The sequence below is a fragment of the Mercenaria mercenaria genome, chromosome 14 (assembly GCF_021730395.1).
Source record: "Mercenaria mercenaria strain notata chromosome 14, MADL_Memer_1, whole genome shotgun sequence".
NCBI lineage: Eukaryota > Metazoa > Mollusca > Bivalvia > Venerida > Veneridae > Mercenaria > Mercenaria mercenaria.
This window is the reverse complement of record NC_069374.1, coordinates 57,237,304-57,256,960: the sequence shown is the minus strand read 5'-3', so window position 1 is coordinate 57,256,960 and position 19,657 is coordinate 57,237,304. Positions and strand designations below refer to the sequence as shown.

Sequence of the window (19,657 nt, the reverse complement as noted above, 5' to 3'; positions counted from 1 at the left end):
AATAGGTTTAATTTATTGCTTTACGATGTTCACGCTTGTAAATATGAATTTAACATAATCTCCGCAAAATATCCGCAAAATCTCCCATACAGAGGTCAAGAAACGGCAATACAACACTACATTTACTCTGTAAGTGCAGCTGTAATATTTGATTTGACTATGCAGCCACTTTGTTTTAATTTTAATTAGAATTACTACCCCCAATATGAAATATGGTCGGCATTTATTCTCCCGCATTGTGTATACGCGCACATTGAATGCACACTATTAAACTTATGTTAAGCCTAACCATAACCGTAGGTAGTATATTGTACACTCAATACATGCTAACATCCAATAGGGGCGATTTAATGGCGTGTGGAATATATGCCGTCTCTTAATAGAAAAGTAAAAAACTTGTAGATGGCGAGACATATATTTATGTGGTCACATGTTTATATGGCCATACAGGTTACCGCAAATAACGAGATCTCTAAAGAGTAAACGATTATTTTAAATCCCCATTTATTGTATCTGCAAAAAATGGAATACACGATTTTATTATTATTTCAATGAAATATCAATTCCATTTCAAACAAAACCACGAAATTTCATGTGAACTTTGTAAATGCTATTAGAGTGCAAACGTAAATAAATTCTATGTAAATTTTGTATATGAACCTTGCACTAAAACGTTATGTTTCAAGTGTAAGAACAAAATGGCATGAGCATGAAAAAGATTATGTTTGTTATTTGAAATTAAATAGACAATTTTAATTGTTCCTCTTTGAATATTTCAGGCAGTCAGTGCACCCAGTTTTAGTGTAGCATATGCGAATATGTGTTATTGTTTGATGATGGTAAGTAGAACACAATCTTGTGTCAACATTTTATAGTAGACGAGAGAAACTAAAGACTGTGCTGAATGTCTTCTTTTTCGTCTAATATGCCATTTAGTGATGTCGTTGACCTGCCAATATCGCAAACTAAAGACTGGCAATGTATAGAAAGAATCCTGTAATAATAATAATTAGTTTGGAAACCTTTTCATAAATGAAACCTTATTATTGGTCAATTACAAATGAATGCATAGAAGCATAGAATGCTAGAGTTTTGCGTCTCATCTACATTCTTAGTCTAATAACATTGGAAGTTACAATCCAACTTACTTTGTAAACAGAGAGATGCTCCTTGTCAACAGTAGCATTAATATGCTAAAAAGTCCAATTACACACAGTACATGGCTGTTCATGGGATTTGTTTGGAATTGCAGTTCAAAGTTCAGTCGGAATCTAAACCAGAAGAAATGGTGAGTTTTCGAGCTGTGTTAGTGGCGCGATGTCAGATGGAATTCATGAAAGATACAGCGTCACAAGCTATGTTTCAAACTAAACGAGAAAAAATCCAGATGACTGAGGATGTGAGTATCAATACAGATTCTTTCTGTTTCGTGAAAGAGGCCGATTAAGTCTAACAAAACAATATGAAAAACTTGAGCTATAGGAAATATGGTGCTGTTCTGTTGGATGGATTTGGAATAAAGCAAGAGAATTATATGATACTCTCATTGGGTTAAACCAGGTTGTTTTAAGTTTAAATTAGGAAACAAAATTTTTTCTCTTCACTAAACATAATTTAGCAAGAACTTATAAAATAGTATTCAAACCCATTACTTTATCTGGGCACCAAACGCCGCTTTTCAGGGAATAACACGCCACAAAACATGTATCATTGAGGGTTCTATGTGCACCGCCGTTTGAAAACATCTGAAGATGTATTTAAATTGCTTTTAGTACTTTTAACATGTGTAAAGGTTGAGTTCTGCTCAACCTGGGGGTGGGGGTCGTGGACGGTTGCATGCATTTCCACTACCGTCCAAGAACAGGGGACATTTTCGTTTTTGTCGTGTTGAGCGACCTGTGAAGTGTCTATTTTTTCTATTCTATTCTGCATAGAGATTTTGTACTTACCTTTTTCTGCATACATTACTTGATATTATAGGATGCAAAGAAAGAAGAGTTAAGAAAAGAATTACAGCATGAGGAAACTACAGCTAAGCAAAGATCATTAGCATATATGAGGTATGAACCTGTTTGGCAAGGAAAGGAACTTCTGTAGAAATAGGCTCTGTTCCGGGCTGTATTACTTAATCCAAGTTTGACTTTGCTTGACAGTTTGTATAGTGATTGTCTTTGTTTAGTGGTAAAAGATAGCGACAGTATATTGTATGGACTTCTTTGTAAAATCATCCATATATATATTTATGCCAGTAAAACGGAACGTGAGGGGTGTAGCACATTTAATTATTTCAGTACAGACTCAATCAAACCGAGTCTGTCATTATGTTGCTTAGTTGCGTTCTTTGCTTCCAAAGGATCCTCTCACATACATATTTTGTTACTTGTACAACCATTAATTTTATAACAAATGAATTTCAGTGAAATTACATCCTGACTTTTCTTATTAGATAGTGAAAGAACTCCACGGGAGAGTAGGCCAAGCCGCTGATTTCCAATCACTTGCTTTTCACCGCTGTGGGTTAGAGAGGTGTAGAATAAATCGATGTGCAGAAACAATTGAGCTGCCAATCTGAAATAATGCCAAAATTTGCACCAAGGGCTTATCCCCCGCCATCCAAAGCTTCCAAGTAAATATATGGCATAAAGTGTGACTCAAAACCCAACAAAACATATAATATTTATTGAGTAGTGAAATATATGCAATGGCTTCCCTGACTGAGTGGCACTAAATGACTTGCCTCACACTTGTATATCTTAGAAACCCAACATCAAAATGTAGATTTCTTCTTTTTATGTGAAAGAGCCATCCAGCTTCCTTACAAACGGTCATTGGTTCCCAGTTGCAAGCTTGTGCCTTCATAATAATTTCCGGAGCGACCAATGGGGACTACCGCCAGTATTACAAAGCTTGAAAGATTCCCTATGACATGAAATTGTGTTATTGTACCCAACGAAACAAACATATAGTTATTGTTTGAACGATTGTACTCTATTTACAGGTTTATAGGAGATTTATTCAAATTGAAAATGTTGACAGAAAATAGTATGCATGATTGTGTGTTTAAATTATTACGCACCAAAGACCCTGAGAACCTCGAGTGTTTATGTCGACTACTCACATCTATAGGAAAAGAATTAGACGTAGATAAAGCAAAGGTAAATGTTTTGTCTACTTTCTATTTAGTATAAGATGAGGGACTGTGAGGAAAGCTTCAAGCAAAGTTCGACCACTTTCAAAACTACTTCCTTGAGAAAACAAGCATTTGCGTTTAAGCCTGTTTTTTGTCTCAGTTCTAAGAAACACCAGTATTGGTGTTTAAGGTATCATTAAAGAAATAAACATAAATGTAGTAAAATGTATAACATACGGGTAAGCAGCATGTTTGATGGTCCACTACTGATGTGTGTGCGGACGTTGTCGGTATTAACAAATAACAAAATAGTCTTGGCACAGAATACAGATCGATGTACATACTGATTAAAACACGGAGTTAAAATAGAAAAACGTGGAAACTTCACAGGTCGCTCAACACGATAAAAACAAAAATGTTGCAGGCTCAGTTTGATTGAGCCTTTTCATGGACGGTAGTGGAAATGCATGCTACAGCCATTTTAAGCACACTGGTTATGTTCACATTTTATGTGACAAATACCAGTTTTTCGCTTGTTAAAAAACAGATGTAGATTGTATTTACTATTCAGCCAAGAATGGATCAGTATTTTCAACAAATGGGCAAAATTGTCAATGAGAAGAAGACTCCACCAAGAGTGCGATTTATGTTACAGGATGTTATGGATTTAAGAACAGTAAGTTCTGATCTTCTCAGTATAAAAATTTGAAAATGTCAGCTATGTGATTATATTGCACTGTATATTTGATAAATACTACTGGACCTTTATTTAGATGAATAGTGATGTGGGCATGGCATTTTCCTCTCTCTTTTGGGAGGAATCTCATTCTTCCAGTTGAATATTGGTACAATTGTTATATATATGAAGTCATTGTTGCATGTATATTTAGTGTAAATGTGCACAACAAAAATGGAGTTAATTCCTAATGTCAAGACATGTTTTTTCTAAACATCTACATTCTATAACTGGTAATCTCACTTCAACTACCAGCACAACAGCCGTTCAAAATATTGGCACGCACACAAACAATACGCATATGCACGCACGCACGCACATACAATCTCACAAACACACGCACGCACGTGTGCGCATGCACGCACACACGCAAAACGACAGCAAAACAATCTACACATATTAATGGCATTTGTTTTTACTTTTTTTCATAACAGGATATTATCTCATGAAGATAGATATCTTATTGTAGCTGCTGACTATATATACATGAGTTATTGTTCATGTAAATCTGTATGAACAAGATTCGTAAACATATTTTGAAATTGTAGAGAAAAAAGAGTATATATATTGTATATTGTAACAAATGAGTGAGCGAAGTACATAATATCTGTGTTTGATGATGTTATCACTGTCTTACTGTTTGTAGAAGATACTTTCCTCTTTACTGAAATATATCTGATATAAGTGTACAAATGTTATAAAGTCACTTGATCGAATGAGAAAAAAAAAACAGAATTGTAAACCAGTTTTTGCTTCAAAAGTGCAAGATTTATTTTAAACAGCCATTTCATCCTACTTGCATTGTGATAAGAATTAAGTGCTATAGAAAGTTAGTTGAACTTAATAACTTTCATGTTGACATCTGGATTATAAAACAAATTTTAATTGGCCTTTGAATGATACTCATACATGTAAAAACAATGAAACGTAGTTTAAGACCTCAAGTGGGCATGTCAAATTGATCTTGATTGCCATTTTCGGTAGAGACGAAAAAACTCGTTCGGGGTTTCTACAAATAATCTTTAATACATGTTCATTTATCTACTTTATAGTATAGAATAAAATTATCTCTGATCATTACCAGTACAGACAGTAACTGTTACTTTGCTGTAATATATAAATAATGACATCTATGCAAGATATTCAAACAAATGTGAATAGTAGACCTCCGATGAAAGAACTGACAGACAAAAATAAGCACATAAAACAGAATCAGCTGAACCAGGGATTAACACAAATCCATCAATACATACGAAACCAAATACTTTATCCTTATATCATTCACTAATATTATAAATGCTAAAGCACTTCTGTCTCTAAACAAGCACTATATGAACTAGTTAAACATGGCGGCCTCTCCTGTAAACCAAAATCATATGACCACAAAACAACCAATTATCAAATCTTATTGACCAAAACAAAAAGAAACTAGCCAGAAATGTTTTGTCAAATAATAAAGTTCATTTTATTAGCTCACCTGACCACAAAGTGCTCGGGGTTAGCTATTGTGATCGCTCACCGTCTGGCGCCCGTCGTCCACACTTTCCTTTAAACAACATCTCCTCTGCAACCATTTGGTAGAAGTTGATGAAACTTGGCCTGGATGTTTCTTGGTCAGTCCCCTTTCAGATTTGTTAAAATAATTGAATTCCACACAGAACGCTGGTTGCAATGGCAACCGAAAGGAAAATTTATAAACATCTTCTTGTCCAAAACCGCAAGGCGAAGATCCTCGATATTTGACCTGTGACATCATCTAATGGTCCTCTATGAAGACTGTTTAATTTAGCTCCTGAGGTGAAAAGAGGCCCCACCACGGTGTCCCCAGTTTTACATAGACTTACATAGGAATAAATTTTAAAACTCTTCTGGTCTGAAACCACAAGACGTAGGCCTTTAATATTTTGTATAGAGCATTGCCTTGTGGTCCTCTACCAAAATTGTTCACATTATTACCCAGGGGTGAAAAGAAGCCCCGCCCCGGGGTTCCCAAATTTTACATAGACTTTAATAGGAAAACACTTTAAAACACTTTTCTTCTGAATGTGCAAGGCCTAGGTCTTTGATATTTTGTATGTAGCATTGCCTGATGGTTCTCTAGCAAGATTTTTAATTATGCCCCTGGGTTGAAAAGTGGCCCCGTCATGATGGTCTCTTGTATATGAGTTGTATAGGAAAAGATAATTAAAATAATATCTGATAAATTAAACACGTTCGAGACTGTTTAATTATAATTACCTCATGACCGAAAGTAATTAGGTGTCACTTGACTGACCTTAACCTACTTTCTATTTTTTACCTTACCTGAGCACAAAGTGCTCAGGGTAAGCTATTGTGGTCGCTCACCGTCCGGCGCCCGTCCGTCCAGCGTCTGTCAGTCCGGCGTTTAGCGTCCGTCCGTCTTTCCATTCATCCACACATTCCATAAAAACATTTCCTCTAAAATCACTACGCCAATTTTGATGAAATTTCACAGGAATGTTTCTTCGATGGTCTTCTTTAAAAACTGTTTAAAAATGAATTCTATACAGACCTGTGGTTGCCATGGCAATTGAAATGATTAGCTTTTAAATCTTTATGTCCAAAACTACAGGTCCTAGGGCTTTGGTATTTGGTATATAGTATAATCTAGTGGTCCTTTAAAAAGATTAGTGAAATTATCTTCCTTGGGTCAATAATGGCCCCACCCTTGGGGTCACGTGTTTTATATAGCCTTATATAGGGAAATATTCTTGTCCAAAGCCACAGGGCCTAGGGCTTTGATATTTCGTATGTGGCATCATTAAGTGGGCCTCTTACCAAGACTTTTCAAACTATTCCTTATGGTCAAATATGGCCCCGCCCTGGGGGTGTCATAGGGTTTATATAGACATATAAAGAAAAACTTTTAAAATCTTCTTGCCTGAAACTGAAAGGCCTAAGCTTTTGAAATTTGGTATGTTGCATCATCTAGTGGGCGGTCGAGCCTCTACAAAGACTGTTCAAATTATATTACTAGGGTCAAATATAGTCTGCTCTGGGGTCAATGGTTTATATAGACTTATATAGGGAAAAACTTTGGAAATCTTGTTGTTCGAAACCACAGGCTTGGGCTTTGATATTTTGTATATAGCATCATCTAATGGCCCTCTACTCGGGTCAGATATGGCCCGTAGGGGGTCACGTGGTTTATATAGATGGCCTAGAGCTCTTATATTTGGAATGTAGCATTGTGTGGTAGTTCCTTACCAGAATTTCTCAAATTCTCCCCTGGGGTTAAAACTGGCCCCGACCTGTGAGCCGTGAGAAAAAAACAAAAACAAAAAGCAAAGAAAAAAAATACACACACACAAACACACATATTTATTGCCTGCCTGAATTTATTTAGTAGGAACTTTTAACTGTTCAAGTGATTAACTCCGAGAGATATAGGGCTATCATGGCCCTTTTGTATCACTCAGGATTTGTTTTACCAAAATTAAGGATTTTTTACTAAAGATAGCAAGCCAGTCAGCTAGTTATAATAAGATAAAGTTTGAAATTAATCTAGTCTTGAATGTTTCTGTGTTAAACAAATCAATATTGATTAGTGTATGGACCTGTTATTTGATTTGTTTGAAAACACTTCCCTCGATACTGAGCTAGATCTGATATATACATATATGAGCTACTCATGATTTCCAGCTTCCTCAAGGATGTATATATGCCCACACTTTGTTCCTTTGGCAAAGTAGTGACTTTACACTAAATCTAATTATAGAAACATATATATATTTTAGAACTTGTGGAGGCCTCTTCGTGTTGATGACATCCAAAAGGCAAGACACAATGAGGTTGTTCAGGAAGAACCAGTACGGACTTTACTTTCCCAACAAAATCAGTTAAAGCAGTGGGCTCATAGAGGTGGTGAGTATGACATAATATCAATATCGTGTTCACATTTCAAATGGGCATGTCACTTTGAGTCTTGATTGCCCTAGCTTCTTGGTAGAGACGAAAAACTCGTTCGAAGTTTCTACAAATAATCTTTAATAAATGTTCGTTCATCTACTTTGTTTAACAGACTAAAAATTACCAACTGATTATTACCAGTGCAGACAGTAACTGTTACTGTGTTGTAATATGAAAATTATGATATCTATGCAAGATATTCAAACGGAAGTGAATGGTATCTGTAGATCTGCGATGACATAACTGACAGAAAAACTTATAAAATGGGCACATCTGAATTCCATTTAAACCGGTGCAATGGGGCGTGTGGGGCGGTGCACACTTCATTGCCTCTCATGAAACTAATTCGAACTGAGTGTACTTTTATGTTGCTTGGTTGCGTTCTAAGCTTCTCACCGATTTCTTTAGTATGCATGTGTGTATTCGTATACCAGCACAAAGACGGATAAAAGTTGCAATAGCAACAGAAGAATATAGCAGATTGTAAGACTATTTTATGTATAAGACTTGCCCTATTAGAAACTCAAAGTGTCAAGATGCCCAGCAAAAACCTTTCAGTCCTTTGAATGTGCTGAATGGAAAGTATGTTGTCAATCATTCATCCTCTACATCTTTGGAATATATAGAGCGCCATATTCGGAGAGACACCCAGTAACTCAGGCTATGTTTATGACAGAATTTACTGAGTTTCTTGAACAAATCAAGACAAGATCTGAGTATCTGGTGCTGTTAGGTGACTTTAACATCCACATGGATATCAGACGTGGTGTAAAATAGTATTTATACATGTCCAAATCTCTAAATCTTAGTTCTAGAATCCTGTTCATATTTTGTATGCATATATTTTAAATGTGTGTTATGTAATTGCAAAGCGCAATAGAATATTTTATAACTTATATAAATGCCATGTATTTGTATTTGTATGTAGTGATAACAGATATAAATAGTTTGTTTCTTTGAGATTACCGAGAAACACCCATTTGTTATTCTTATCTTTTCTTTTCAAACACTTTTAAAGGCCAGAGGAAAAGTATACAAGCCAGCCAGCCAGAAAAATGGCCACTTGTTTTGAACTCTCTGAGCTGTCTGCTAGCAGAAACAGAGAAATCAAAATGCTATTTTTTTTATTTTCTAAAGACACACTGCATACTTTTTTCTGAAATTTGGCATACTGTTTATTTAGAACACAAGCAATATCATCTGAAAATTTTATTTAATTCTGACACTTATAAATGTGTTAATCCAAAAATCTTTTACAAAGCAGTTTAAAAAAATTCAAATCTGACGGTTGCTTGAGTGACAGGTGAATAGAGGTTATGACCTTTCCAGCAGATTTCTCTAGGAATGTAAACTTTCTCACAGCAATGAGGTCAGCTAAGGTTTTGACATATGGCGGGAAGTAAATACTACAAACTGCTGGAATTACCTGAATACGAGATGTATCTTATTGAATCAAATGTACATTAGTAATAGTATAAAGGAATCAAAGCATATTCAGAATGCACATTTTGGAAAATAATCTTACTATATTAAACACTTCCTTTACAGAATTAGTATACACTAATAATGTTCTTGAATGATTTCCTTGAAGAGCGATTAAAATGTAAACAAGGTGTTGGTTATAGATATGGAAATCATTTATAATAAATACTGATTGAATAAAATTTGATTTTAACTTCACAAAAATTAATGTTTCCATCTGAATGTTTTTATTATGATGTGCACTGTTTATTCCCATAAATGTCCCATGTATGGATCTCCAACTGGATTTGGGAACCATTCCCTCACGACAGTTAAGACACATTTTGCATAATATCACGCCTGTGCCATACATATTTTTAAATCGCCTGTCTCTTTGTAATGCAACAGTTTTTGCTTCAACATAACGCGGATCAAACCAGGCTTTGCGGTGAAGTAGCATTGTCCAGAAGCGTTTGTACAGTTCCTTACGCAAGCTACTGTTTCTCGCACTGGTAGGGTTATTTTCAGTTTCCCACCAAAGTTGCCTCATACTTTCGTCCGTAATACATGGCCTACATAGACAGTATCTACACTCGTCTTGAGAATAATCCTGTTCAATTTGAAAATCAGTTACACAATTGCTGTTTTCCTCATTATGAAGCGATTCATTTTCTACACATGTTTGAGTTGAAACTTCTGTATTACTGGTGCAACCATTCTGCCTTTGAATTTCCTTATATTCCCACTCATAATGATTGAATAATTGATTTACTGTCTCTAATTGGGTTGGTAATAATTCAAGAGTTACTCTGATTCTTTCCTCAGACATAATAATTTAATATCAAGTCACACATATTATGTTATATTAATAAATCCAATACTGCAATTAGAAATGATTTTATTTTTTCTTGTAAACCTGTAGATCTGAAATAAATTACAAACTTCCTAATCCTAACAACTCAATGTATAACACTTCTTTATAAATGGCACTCAACATCTGTATCAGATTTGCAACATAGATAAAATTGCATAATGTACTGTTACTTTATGGTCAGCATGTGGTCAAGAAATGCTGAAGGGATAAAGATCAAGATAGGCATTGGAATAGTCAAATATTATGTTCATGCAGGTAAAGTAGGTATTAAAACTTGAATGAAAGTCACTGTGACATCTTATTATATGCATGTAATAACAAAGTTTTGTGTAATAGCAGCACAATGAAGTACAATATAACGTATGTAAGATGTTTTTTTATTATTATAACAACCAATTAAAGGGATAACTGGGCTGTTACATTAACCTTTAATACGCCCTGTAAAGGATTCCTCCATTATACATTCACTCCTTTGTGCAGAATCCTAATCTCTTTTACAATAGATATTGCTCTCTATTACAACTTACATACATTATTATAATACATATTATTTTGGACATTGAAAATGAATAGAAGAAGACCGCCTAGTTTTAGGATTGAGGTACCTGGAGATGAAGATAAAAAGAAAGAGTTTCTGCAAAAAATAAAAAGTGTCAGGGATGTATTAACACGAACATACAATAAGCCTGCCAACAACTTGGACATATTAGATACTGCTCTCTCGTTTTGGATTGATAACTTTAATGGAAGTGAAGGAGACAATACAACAACTGCATCCTTCGCAACAGTTGACAGGAATGAGACAGAAGAAAGCCTGTTTGTGGTGGCAGGCTCTTCTCTGCAACGATTGGTGACAATGACTGAGGAACGTGCTAAGTCGTGTAGGCATTCGAACAGGGTTGTGAAAACAGTATGTCGTGGACATGTGGGAATTAATACATTACAGTGTGACAAGGCAGACAGACCTCATGTTATGAAGTGGTCATCATCCCCGTACCTACCAAATAACAAGTTCCTTGTAAACTACAGAATGCATCATGCATTTATTTGCAGTGGAATGCTTCCTGTTCATTACACAAGGTTTGCCAATGCTGCTGGAATTGGATGTATAACGAAAAAGGAAAGAAAAACCATGTCAGGGATTTATAATGAAAGTGTCCAGGAGGCATACAATTCTTCAACTGAGGAGGCATTACTGGAGGAAATTGCCTGGTATGAAAACCTTGATGGCATTGACATCATGACAGACGCCCGCCACGGTTGGCGTAAAAATGCAAAAGACAGTAGCATCGTTGCGCTGGGAAAAAAGACCCACAAGGTTCTTCAGTGTGGTACTGTGACCAAGCAAGATGACATAGTGTCTCAGTGGCATGAATCAGTTGGCACAGCAAAAGTGTACGAGTATTTAGATTCCAAGGATGTCAGTGTACGCGTTCATACCCATGACAGAAATTTGACAATAAATAAAATGGTTAAAGGCAGGGGTGTTACTATAAATCAAAATGATTCCTGGCATGGAGTGAAGAATTTGAAAAAGGCAATGAAAGCAGTGTCTTCTGGACCACTGTATAAACAAGGACAAACTTGGTCAAAACAATTGCTGGATAAGGTTGAGCCTGTTGCCACACACTTTCACTGGGCAATCCGAAACTGTCATAATGATCCTGCAAAACTGAAAAAGCTGCTTCTGAACATTGTTTCACATTATAAAAATGAACACAGCAGTTGTCACCATACATCAAGATGCCAAACTGATGCAAACTACGAACCTTCAAGAACAGTGATCACGGATCCAAAGGCTGAAAAGATACTTCAGACTGTCATTGAGCAGTCTGTGATATACAAGAGTCCTGAGGACTACATACTTGCTAGGGACACATCTTATGTGGAATCATTCAACAATATAATGAACATTTTCCAAGACAAAAGGATTGCCTTCAGTGATGCCACATACAACACCAGATCAATGTTAAGTGTCCTGCACTGGAATGCCAATGTGGACCGGGAGTACACATCAGTCTGGAACCCACGTGATCCACGAGCACCGAGAAGGAAACGTGGTAAAAAAAACTACAAGTCACTAAATTATAAATACCGTGATGAAATTTGGAATAAATATATGAATTCCATTTACCAAAGACGCCGTCAGAGGAGACAATAGATCAGGCCATGAAAATTGTGTTAAAATGCTTTTCTACAATGTACAAAAGAACATTTGAGCCGCATCATGGGAAAATAGGTCTTCGGGAATCTTCGAGGCTTTGCGACCAGTGTGGGCCCTGATCAGCCTGCACATCTGTGCAGGTTGATCAGGGCCCCCGACACTATAATTTTACTGTTACGTCAAAGAAGGCTCATTCTACCTGGAGATGCAATTTTCTTATCCTAATTCAGATGCATAAATGTACAGGACAGCCTAAAAACACGTTCCGGAAATTCGCGAAAATATCCGAAGGAACATATTCCGGTGATGTGGCTCATTTTTTCGTATATATATATATAGGACATTAATGAATAAGTGACATTTTAGAGCATTACTTCGATCAAAGACAAATCATGTAAAGTGACAAAATTGATGCAAAAAGTACATTTATAGTGTATTCGTTTAAATAGTGCTTCTGCTTCATTCTAAAAAATATCGGTCTGTAATATGTCATATATAGTATAAGAGAAATTACAATGGAATTCACAATCATGTGAGTAATATTTTAATTATTTATCCTGCAGGTATATAATCTTAATTACATAGATTTCTGTAACATTTTGTGTTTAAATAGAAGCTAAATTGAATTCTGATTGTACAAAATTACACCTCTTTCCCCAAAGCTTTTATCTATGCAGCAGACCATGTGCTTCTATTTACTAGAGAGTGAATGTTTATAAACTTATCTGACCCCAGGTCAGTGCTGTAACAGTGTTGTAAAACTCCACCCCTCTAGCCATATAGGCTTAATGGCCATCCACCTGGATATTTGAGTTCACGGACTCCGGCCTTTAAGGAAACTAAGGAAACTAATTATTTCCTAAGTCTATTTAAGACTCGGATGTTAAATAAAGATCTGTGCCTGTTTTACGTTATGTACATCTATGAGGACAATTACCTTGTTACTGGAACAGATCGTAACTTATCTGAAATGCCATCATTTCAACAATCACATGGAAAGTATCCTGACAAATGATGTCTTAACAACAATGAACAGGTACCTCTCATTGTGAGGTATTTCAAACTCGATGCTATATCTGTTACACGAATCGTATCATTTTTTATGGTACAGGTCGAAGAGGTGGACCTCCTGAACCAAGGGATGGTGCTGACGGTTGGAACCCAGTTGGTGCAAACAGAATTCCGCTCAAATTTGTAGATAGATCAATCGGCCCATCCAAAATGAAATTATCAAAAGTGAGTTAGAAAAAAAGACTTTTACACAAGGTGTTCAGTTCTACTTTATGGAAATACTTGCTAAAACTAAAACAATATAACTAAGAAAAGACTTTGAAATCACCTCTTGTACCCATGTCATTTACAGTAAGGCATGTTTATTTACAGAAAAAGATGAACTATAATTGCTGTAATTTGTGAGTTAATGAGCTTTAAACAGTATAGTTAATGGGATGCTGTTGTTTGTAGCAAAGTGTAGAGGAGAATGCTATTCAGCTGGGTACTGGTGGTGGTGCTAGCAGATTCTCGGGTTGGGGACGAGGTAGAACTGCAGAAACCACTGGCAGACCCTCACAAGAAAAGGAAAAACGAAACACTCCAGCTAACAGGTAAATAAAATATGAACAATGCAAAACTTTAGTCAGGGGTCTCTTTGTTCAAGTGATTAAAGTTGCTGACTGAATCACTTGCCTCTGCGGGTTTAAGCCAACCTCGAGTCATGCATATTTGTTTTTAAGTTATGCAGTGACATATGGAAAACGTTAAATGAGATACCTGACGAAAGAATGGCTGTAAGTTAGAGCTAGACAAAGCACCATGCTCAAGGGGTCAGGTGTTAGGTACAGCTTAAAATAATTCAGCTTTGTTAAAACATTGAACATTTAGAGGTAATATTCAAAGCCTTAGCAAGGGGAAATACTTCTGGTAAGAGTGAGCATGTATAATTTCAGATTCTCTGCCCTTAGAAGACCAGATCAGGACCAGGGACGTAGATTTGGTGGTGTTAGTCCTGCTCGTAGTGAGGTTAGAGGTTTTGGCGTTGGAACGCCATCATCATTAGGTGCCAGACGGTCTCCGAAATCAAAACGCAAAAGAGCTGTAGCGGCAGCTAAGTAAGTTACCATAGTAACCAGTAACCTGGCAGTAAAATTTTTGTTAAAATCTGACTGGTTGAAAACATTCATTTACAGAAATAAACTTTGATATACTTAACACAAGATCGTGCTGGTTAGCCCTTGGCTGTTTTGTCTAAATTCCGTGTACAAGGTAATAAAATCTGAAAAGTAGATCCCTCGGAAGCACCAAGAATAAGGCAAACAGTGAAAATTGCAGACTTGGTTCGATTGAGTCTGTTCATGAGCAGTAATGAAAAATGCAACACTGCACACGCTCCCTTCCACCGACTTAAGCAAAATTCAATCTTCAAATCTAAATGAGTTGAAATCAATTATCCTGAAGGACAAGAAAATATAACAACACTGAGATGAAGTCGGGGCGACTTTTAACGGCCAACACACGGCGCTTAACACCTGCTGTTGTGAAGTAAATAAAATCTGAAAAAGTAGATCCCTCGGAAGCACCGAGAACAAGGCAAACAGTGAAAATTGCAGAATCGGTTTGACTGAGTCTGTTCATGAGCAGTGATGGAAAATGCAACACTGCCCACGCCCTGGAAGTTGCAGATTTGATTATTATGTCTGACTGCAGGTCTAGTTTAGTGACAATTTCAGATAATTTTGTTTATCCCCTAACTACAAATGACCCTTGATGACTGAGTCCTGGTATTCAGACAAGTACACTGGCTTTTGCATGGTATTGTGGAGACCGCAGTCTGAATTCATAAAATAAGGAACTCTTCTAGCTCGCTTATGGAATGTTGGTTCTACCCAGGTATTTATCCCAGCCTGTAACGAAGCATGGAGGGGCACATTAGGTCTTCCTCTGCCACTAAAACCCAAACAAACGCCATATGATCTAAAACAACTGTGTTTCCGTACCTCAAATTTATTAATATCACAGTTTACATAAATCATTTGATCATTACAGAGTAATTGGTGCCAATCAGTCTGTCGATGGCGGTCACAGAACGAGATGTCGCGGGCGGGCTGAACCTGAACCTCAACCATCATCGGTTCAACCAGCGTCTACAGAGCTCAAGGTCCTTTCTGAAAAAGATATAGAAAAGAAAACCAAAGCTATCTTTGATGAATACTTTGCTATTCAAAATATGAAGGTAACTTGTATTTCTTGGCCACATTGTGCAATACTTGTATGGTAATACTAAGTATTGAAATACTTTATAATAGTTTAGAAGAATGCAGGTTAACTTAAGTACTGACAGGTTAGTATCATGAAATTCAATGTGAACCTATTCATAATTTAGACATAATGAACTTTTAGCCCGCAAAATTGTCTAATTAGAGACTTGGTGGTTTCAAAATAAAATCCCTACTTCTTGAGTTACATATCATGTATATTTCTTCATGCACAAATGGTGAGACAGACATTTATACCATAATATATATACAGTGGATGTATTGATAAAATCAAGTTTTGTAATGGTGGGTACACAGCTTTATTTGAAATCAAATGAGTTGTATAGATTTCCAAGTTTTTTCTACTGATATCACGTTCTTTGAGGTTGGATATGCCTTTGTTATATACAATCTGTTGTAACGTCAGTGAAAAGACACAAGAGGTACTCTGCATTAGTCTTTATTCATCTGTTTCATTAGAAATTCTTATTGTTTTCAGGAAGCAATTTTATGTGTTCAGGAGTTATCTACCCAGAATCATTATCATTTTGTATACAATGCCATCAATCATGTCCTCGAGAGATCTTCACAAGCAAGAAAACAGACTGGCCATATACTGCATGATCTAGTCAAACAAACTATTATATCTGTTGATAATTATATAAAAGGGTAGGTAATTTATTCTAACTAAAAGGTAATGATTAAGGGTAGTCAACAAAATGCTTATTACTCTGTTTTATGGTGGCATATTTCTGCCACGAGATAGCTAGGTAGCTATCGCGAAAATAATATAAACTTTCCAGAAAATGTGTTTGTTTCTTCTGAAACAAAAATCCGCAATAAATAATATTTTCTGAAAATATTTCAGCGCAAAATTTCGCGTCATTGCTCGAAACTGCTACGAGATGCTTGGTAGCTATCACGATAATATTCTAAACATTCCAGGAAAGTTTTGCAATTTTCTGAAAATATTTTTGCAATAATTTATATTTTCCAGATATTTTTATTTTCTGAAAACTTTTAAGCGCAAACTTCCGTTACTTCAACGTCACACTTGCTAAATAGCTATAAATAGAACACTATGTACTGCAGTTCAGTGTTAAAATTTAACAAGAGCCATGTTACACATGGCTAATCCCCCCACCGGGCATATTATAATTGAAGGCTAAAGTTCCTGGCAAGTTAGTGTCTGAAAGTATTAATTTTGGGGAAAGCTTTGAAGAACCATTTAGTTGTGATCCGCATCAGGGGTTTTAAAGATGTGGAAGAAAGAATAAGTCAGTAGTGAGGTGGTTTACTGCTAAATTTTATTAATTTTCATGAAGAGTATAGCTATGATGTTTTTCTATATGGCTACTGTAAAAAGAAGGAATGGAAAGCTAACAGGGAACAAGAGTGCCAGAATGTCACAATATATGCCCGTCGCAGCAATTTCTTTACTCTAGCAGCTGTATTTGCAAATGGAATGTTAATTTTGTGGTTGTTTAGTAATCATTGTAAGTCTTCTGTTTTTTTAAGTCCACAAAAAAAACTCCTCACCAGGAAGAGATACCTGATATATAATAAAATACACCTAAAATTGGAGAGTAACATCCATGTTGTACCACAGAAAAGTGGACTTGTTTTTTCCCTACGGTCAATTATAAAAATGTTACAATATAAGTTATTTATAGTAACAACTAAGGGAAGTTAATCTTAAAAAAAAAAATGCAAGTCCATACAAAAATCTTTATTAGGTAGAGATTGGTCAAAATACACCTCAAAATTGGATATAGCATGCATGTTGTACTACAGAAAAGTGGTCTCGATTTTTCCCTATGACTAGTAAAGAAAAAGTTACAATAAAAGCTATTTAAAGTAACAACAAAGGGAAGTAATTCTAAAGAAGGGAACTGGGCATGACACTTCGTCTCATGATGGTGTATAATTGTGCCAAGTTACATCAAAATCCCTCCATGCATGAAGAAGAAATGCTTCGGACAAAGTCATTCTTGTATCTGACCTTTGGCCTCTAAGTGTGACCTTGACCTTAGACCTAGTGACCTGGATCTTGCGCATGACACTCCGTCTCGTGGTGGTGAACATTTGTGCCAAGTTATATCAAAATCCCTCTATGCATGAAGAAGAAATGCTCCGGACAAGGTTTTCATTCTTGTATCCTTTGACCTCTAAGTGTGACCTTGACCTTAGACCTAGGGACCTGGTTCGTGCGCATGACACTTTGCCTCGTGGTGGTAAACATTTGTGCCAAGATATATCAAAATCCCTCCATGCATGAAGAAGATATGCTCCGGACAAATTTTTTTAAGAAAATATGATAAAGGGGAATGACTCAAAAAATAGGCAAGGTAGAGTTATTGTTCTTGCACACTGCACTTCCTCCCAATGTGTTCTATCAGTGTATGAAGTTTGAAGAAAATCCCTCAAGTACTTTTGGAGTTATGCTCCGGACAAATTTTTTTAAGAAAATATGATAAAGGGGAATAACTCAAAAAATAGGCAAGGTAGAGTTATTGTTCTTGCACACTGCACTTCCTCCCAGTGTGTTCTATCAGTGTATGAAGTTTGAAGAAAACCCCTCAAGTACTTTTGGAGTTATGCTCCGGACAATTTTTTTTAAGAAAATATGATAAAGGGGAATAACTCAAAAAATAGGCAAGGTAGAGTTATTGTTCTTGCACATTGCACTTCCTCCCAATGTGTTCTATCAGTGTATGAAGTTTGAAGAAAATCCCTCCAGTACTTTTGGAGTTATGCTCCGGACAAAGATTGTTGCGGACGCACGGACGGACGGACGCACGGACGGAGAGCATTTCTAATATCTCCTTCGCCTTTGGCGGGGGGATAAATTATGGGGGTTCAGCAGTGTTCCATCGGTGCTATTTAATATTTAAAGATATCAAAATGGCAGCTCTGGGCACTAAATGCAAAAAATATCGAGATAATATGGTTAAACATATTTCCAGGAAACTTTTCAGAAAAGTTCGAAATATCAAGATTTCTTTTCCTAGATAATAAATGGCAGATGTGGACACTTACGCAAGTATCGAGATATAAAAGGTAAATTATCGCAATAATATTTGCAGAAAACTTTCGACTATTGAGAAAATCTTTTCAGAAAATTTCGCTTTATCACGATAATTCTTTTAATTATTGCGATAGCTACCTAGCTATCTCGTGGCGGAAATATGCCACCATACTATCTATGTCGTTCAAATATAGTAGGGGCCTCCGTTGCCATGACCCTGTTAGGGTCATTATATAAGAAAGCGCGAAAATGCTTTTTAGCTTATAAATTAATATCCTGTCCTCAGAAATCATCATGCAAATATTGTTATTCGCCTCGTAGGCAAGTGTAATTATTACAGAAGGATGAAAATACGCGTGTACAGATGTCTTTCCACTGGCCGAGAAACCTTAAAAAACAAAGAAAAATATCAAACAGGGAACGCCACGCACCAAAAACGCAGCCTCCCCAAAACGAAACCCCCAGCACGCAGACGCGTGCACCACACACACACACACACACACACACACACACACACACACACACCCAAAGCCAACACACAAGGACAAAACGAACAACACACACGCACACAAAGCCAACACATAAGACGAAACGAACAAACAAAGGAACACAGTGGGGCACCGCCTTGGAACGGCCAGTGGCAAAAACACCACTGGGGAGCTTAAACCGGTTTATGGTGCACCTAACCTCACTCTTACCCCCACCATGTTCCAAAGACATGGGACAGTGTAAATAAAAGTAATCCCCTCCAGGCGAATCTCTAACACACGTAATGGAAACAAAAAGGCATGGCATGTAAAACACAAAAATGCTCGTGTATAAATATATAAAAAACAAACCTTAAGAACCAAAAACGTATGTACTCAATGCCTTTTCAGAAGACAGAGCAACAAGAGAAACACCCTTAAGGGCCCGACGAAACAGGTCAGAAGACAAATATCAAAACAGTTCAGTCCTGGTAGGATTTAAAAACTGCTTATCATAGAGTCCTCCCCTTCTTCCGTTAGACGCAATCAAAGAGGGAAGCGTAGTGTCCAACTGTAAACGGGTTGAACACTAAACATGCGGTATGTCTCAAAACAG

General features: G+C 36.5%; 1 protein-coding gene across 2 annotated transcripts in view; it reads left to right on the top strand.

The window, feature by feature from the left end:
* LOC123527883 (eukaryotic translation initiation factor 4 gamma 1-like) overlaps positions 1–19,657 on the top strand; it is a 54,367-nt gene that overhangs the window by 24,920 nt on the left and 9,790 nt on the right. For both annotated transcript variants that reach the window (XM_045307593.2, XM_045307592.2), the window contains exons 15-25: positions 780–839; positions 1,253–1,399; positions 1,981–2,060; positions 2,999–3,155; positions 3,702–3,806; positions 7,625–7,751; positions 13,407–13,531; positions 13,760–13,899; positions 14,242–14,403; positions 15,338–15,524; positions 16,046–16,215. In XM_045307593.2, coding sequence (XP_045163528.1) covers positions 780–839; positions 1,253–1,399; positions 1,981–2,060; positions 2,999–3,155; positions 3,702–3,806; positions 7,625–7,751; positions 13,407–13,531; positions 13,760–13,899; positions 14,242–14,403; positions 15,338–15,524; positions 16,046–16,215 — 1,460 coding nt within the window. The remainder of the gene's footprint in view (positions 1–779; positions 840–1,252; positions 1,400–1,980; positions 2,061–2,998; positions 3,156–3,701; positions 3,807–7,624; positions 7,752–13,406; positions 13,532–13,759; positions 13,900–14,241; positions 14,404–15,337; positions 15,525–16,045; positions 16,216–19,657) is intronic.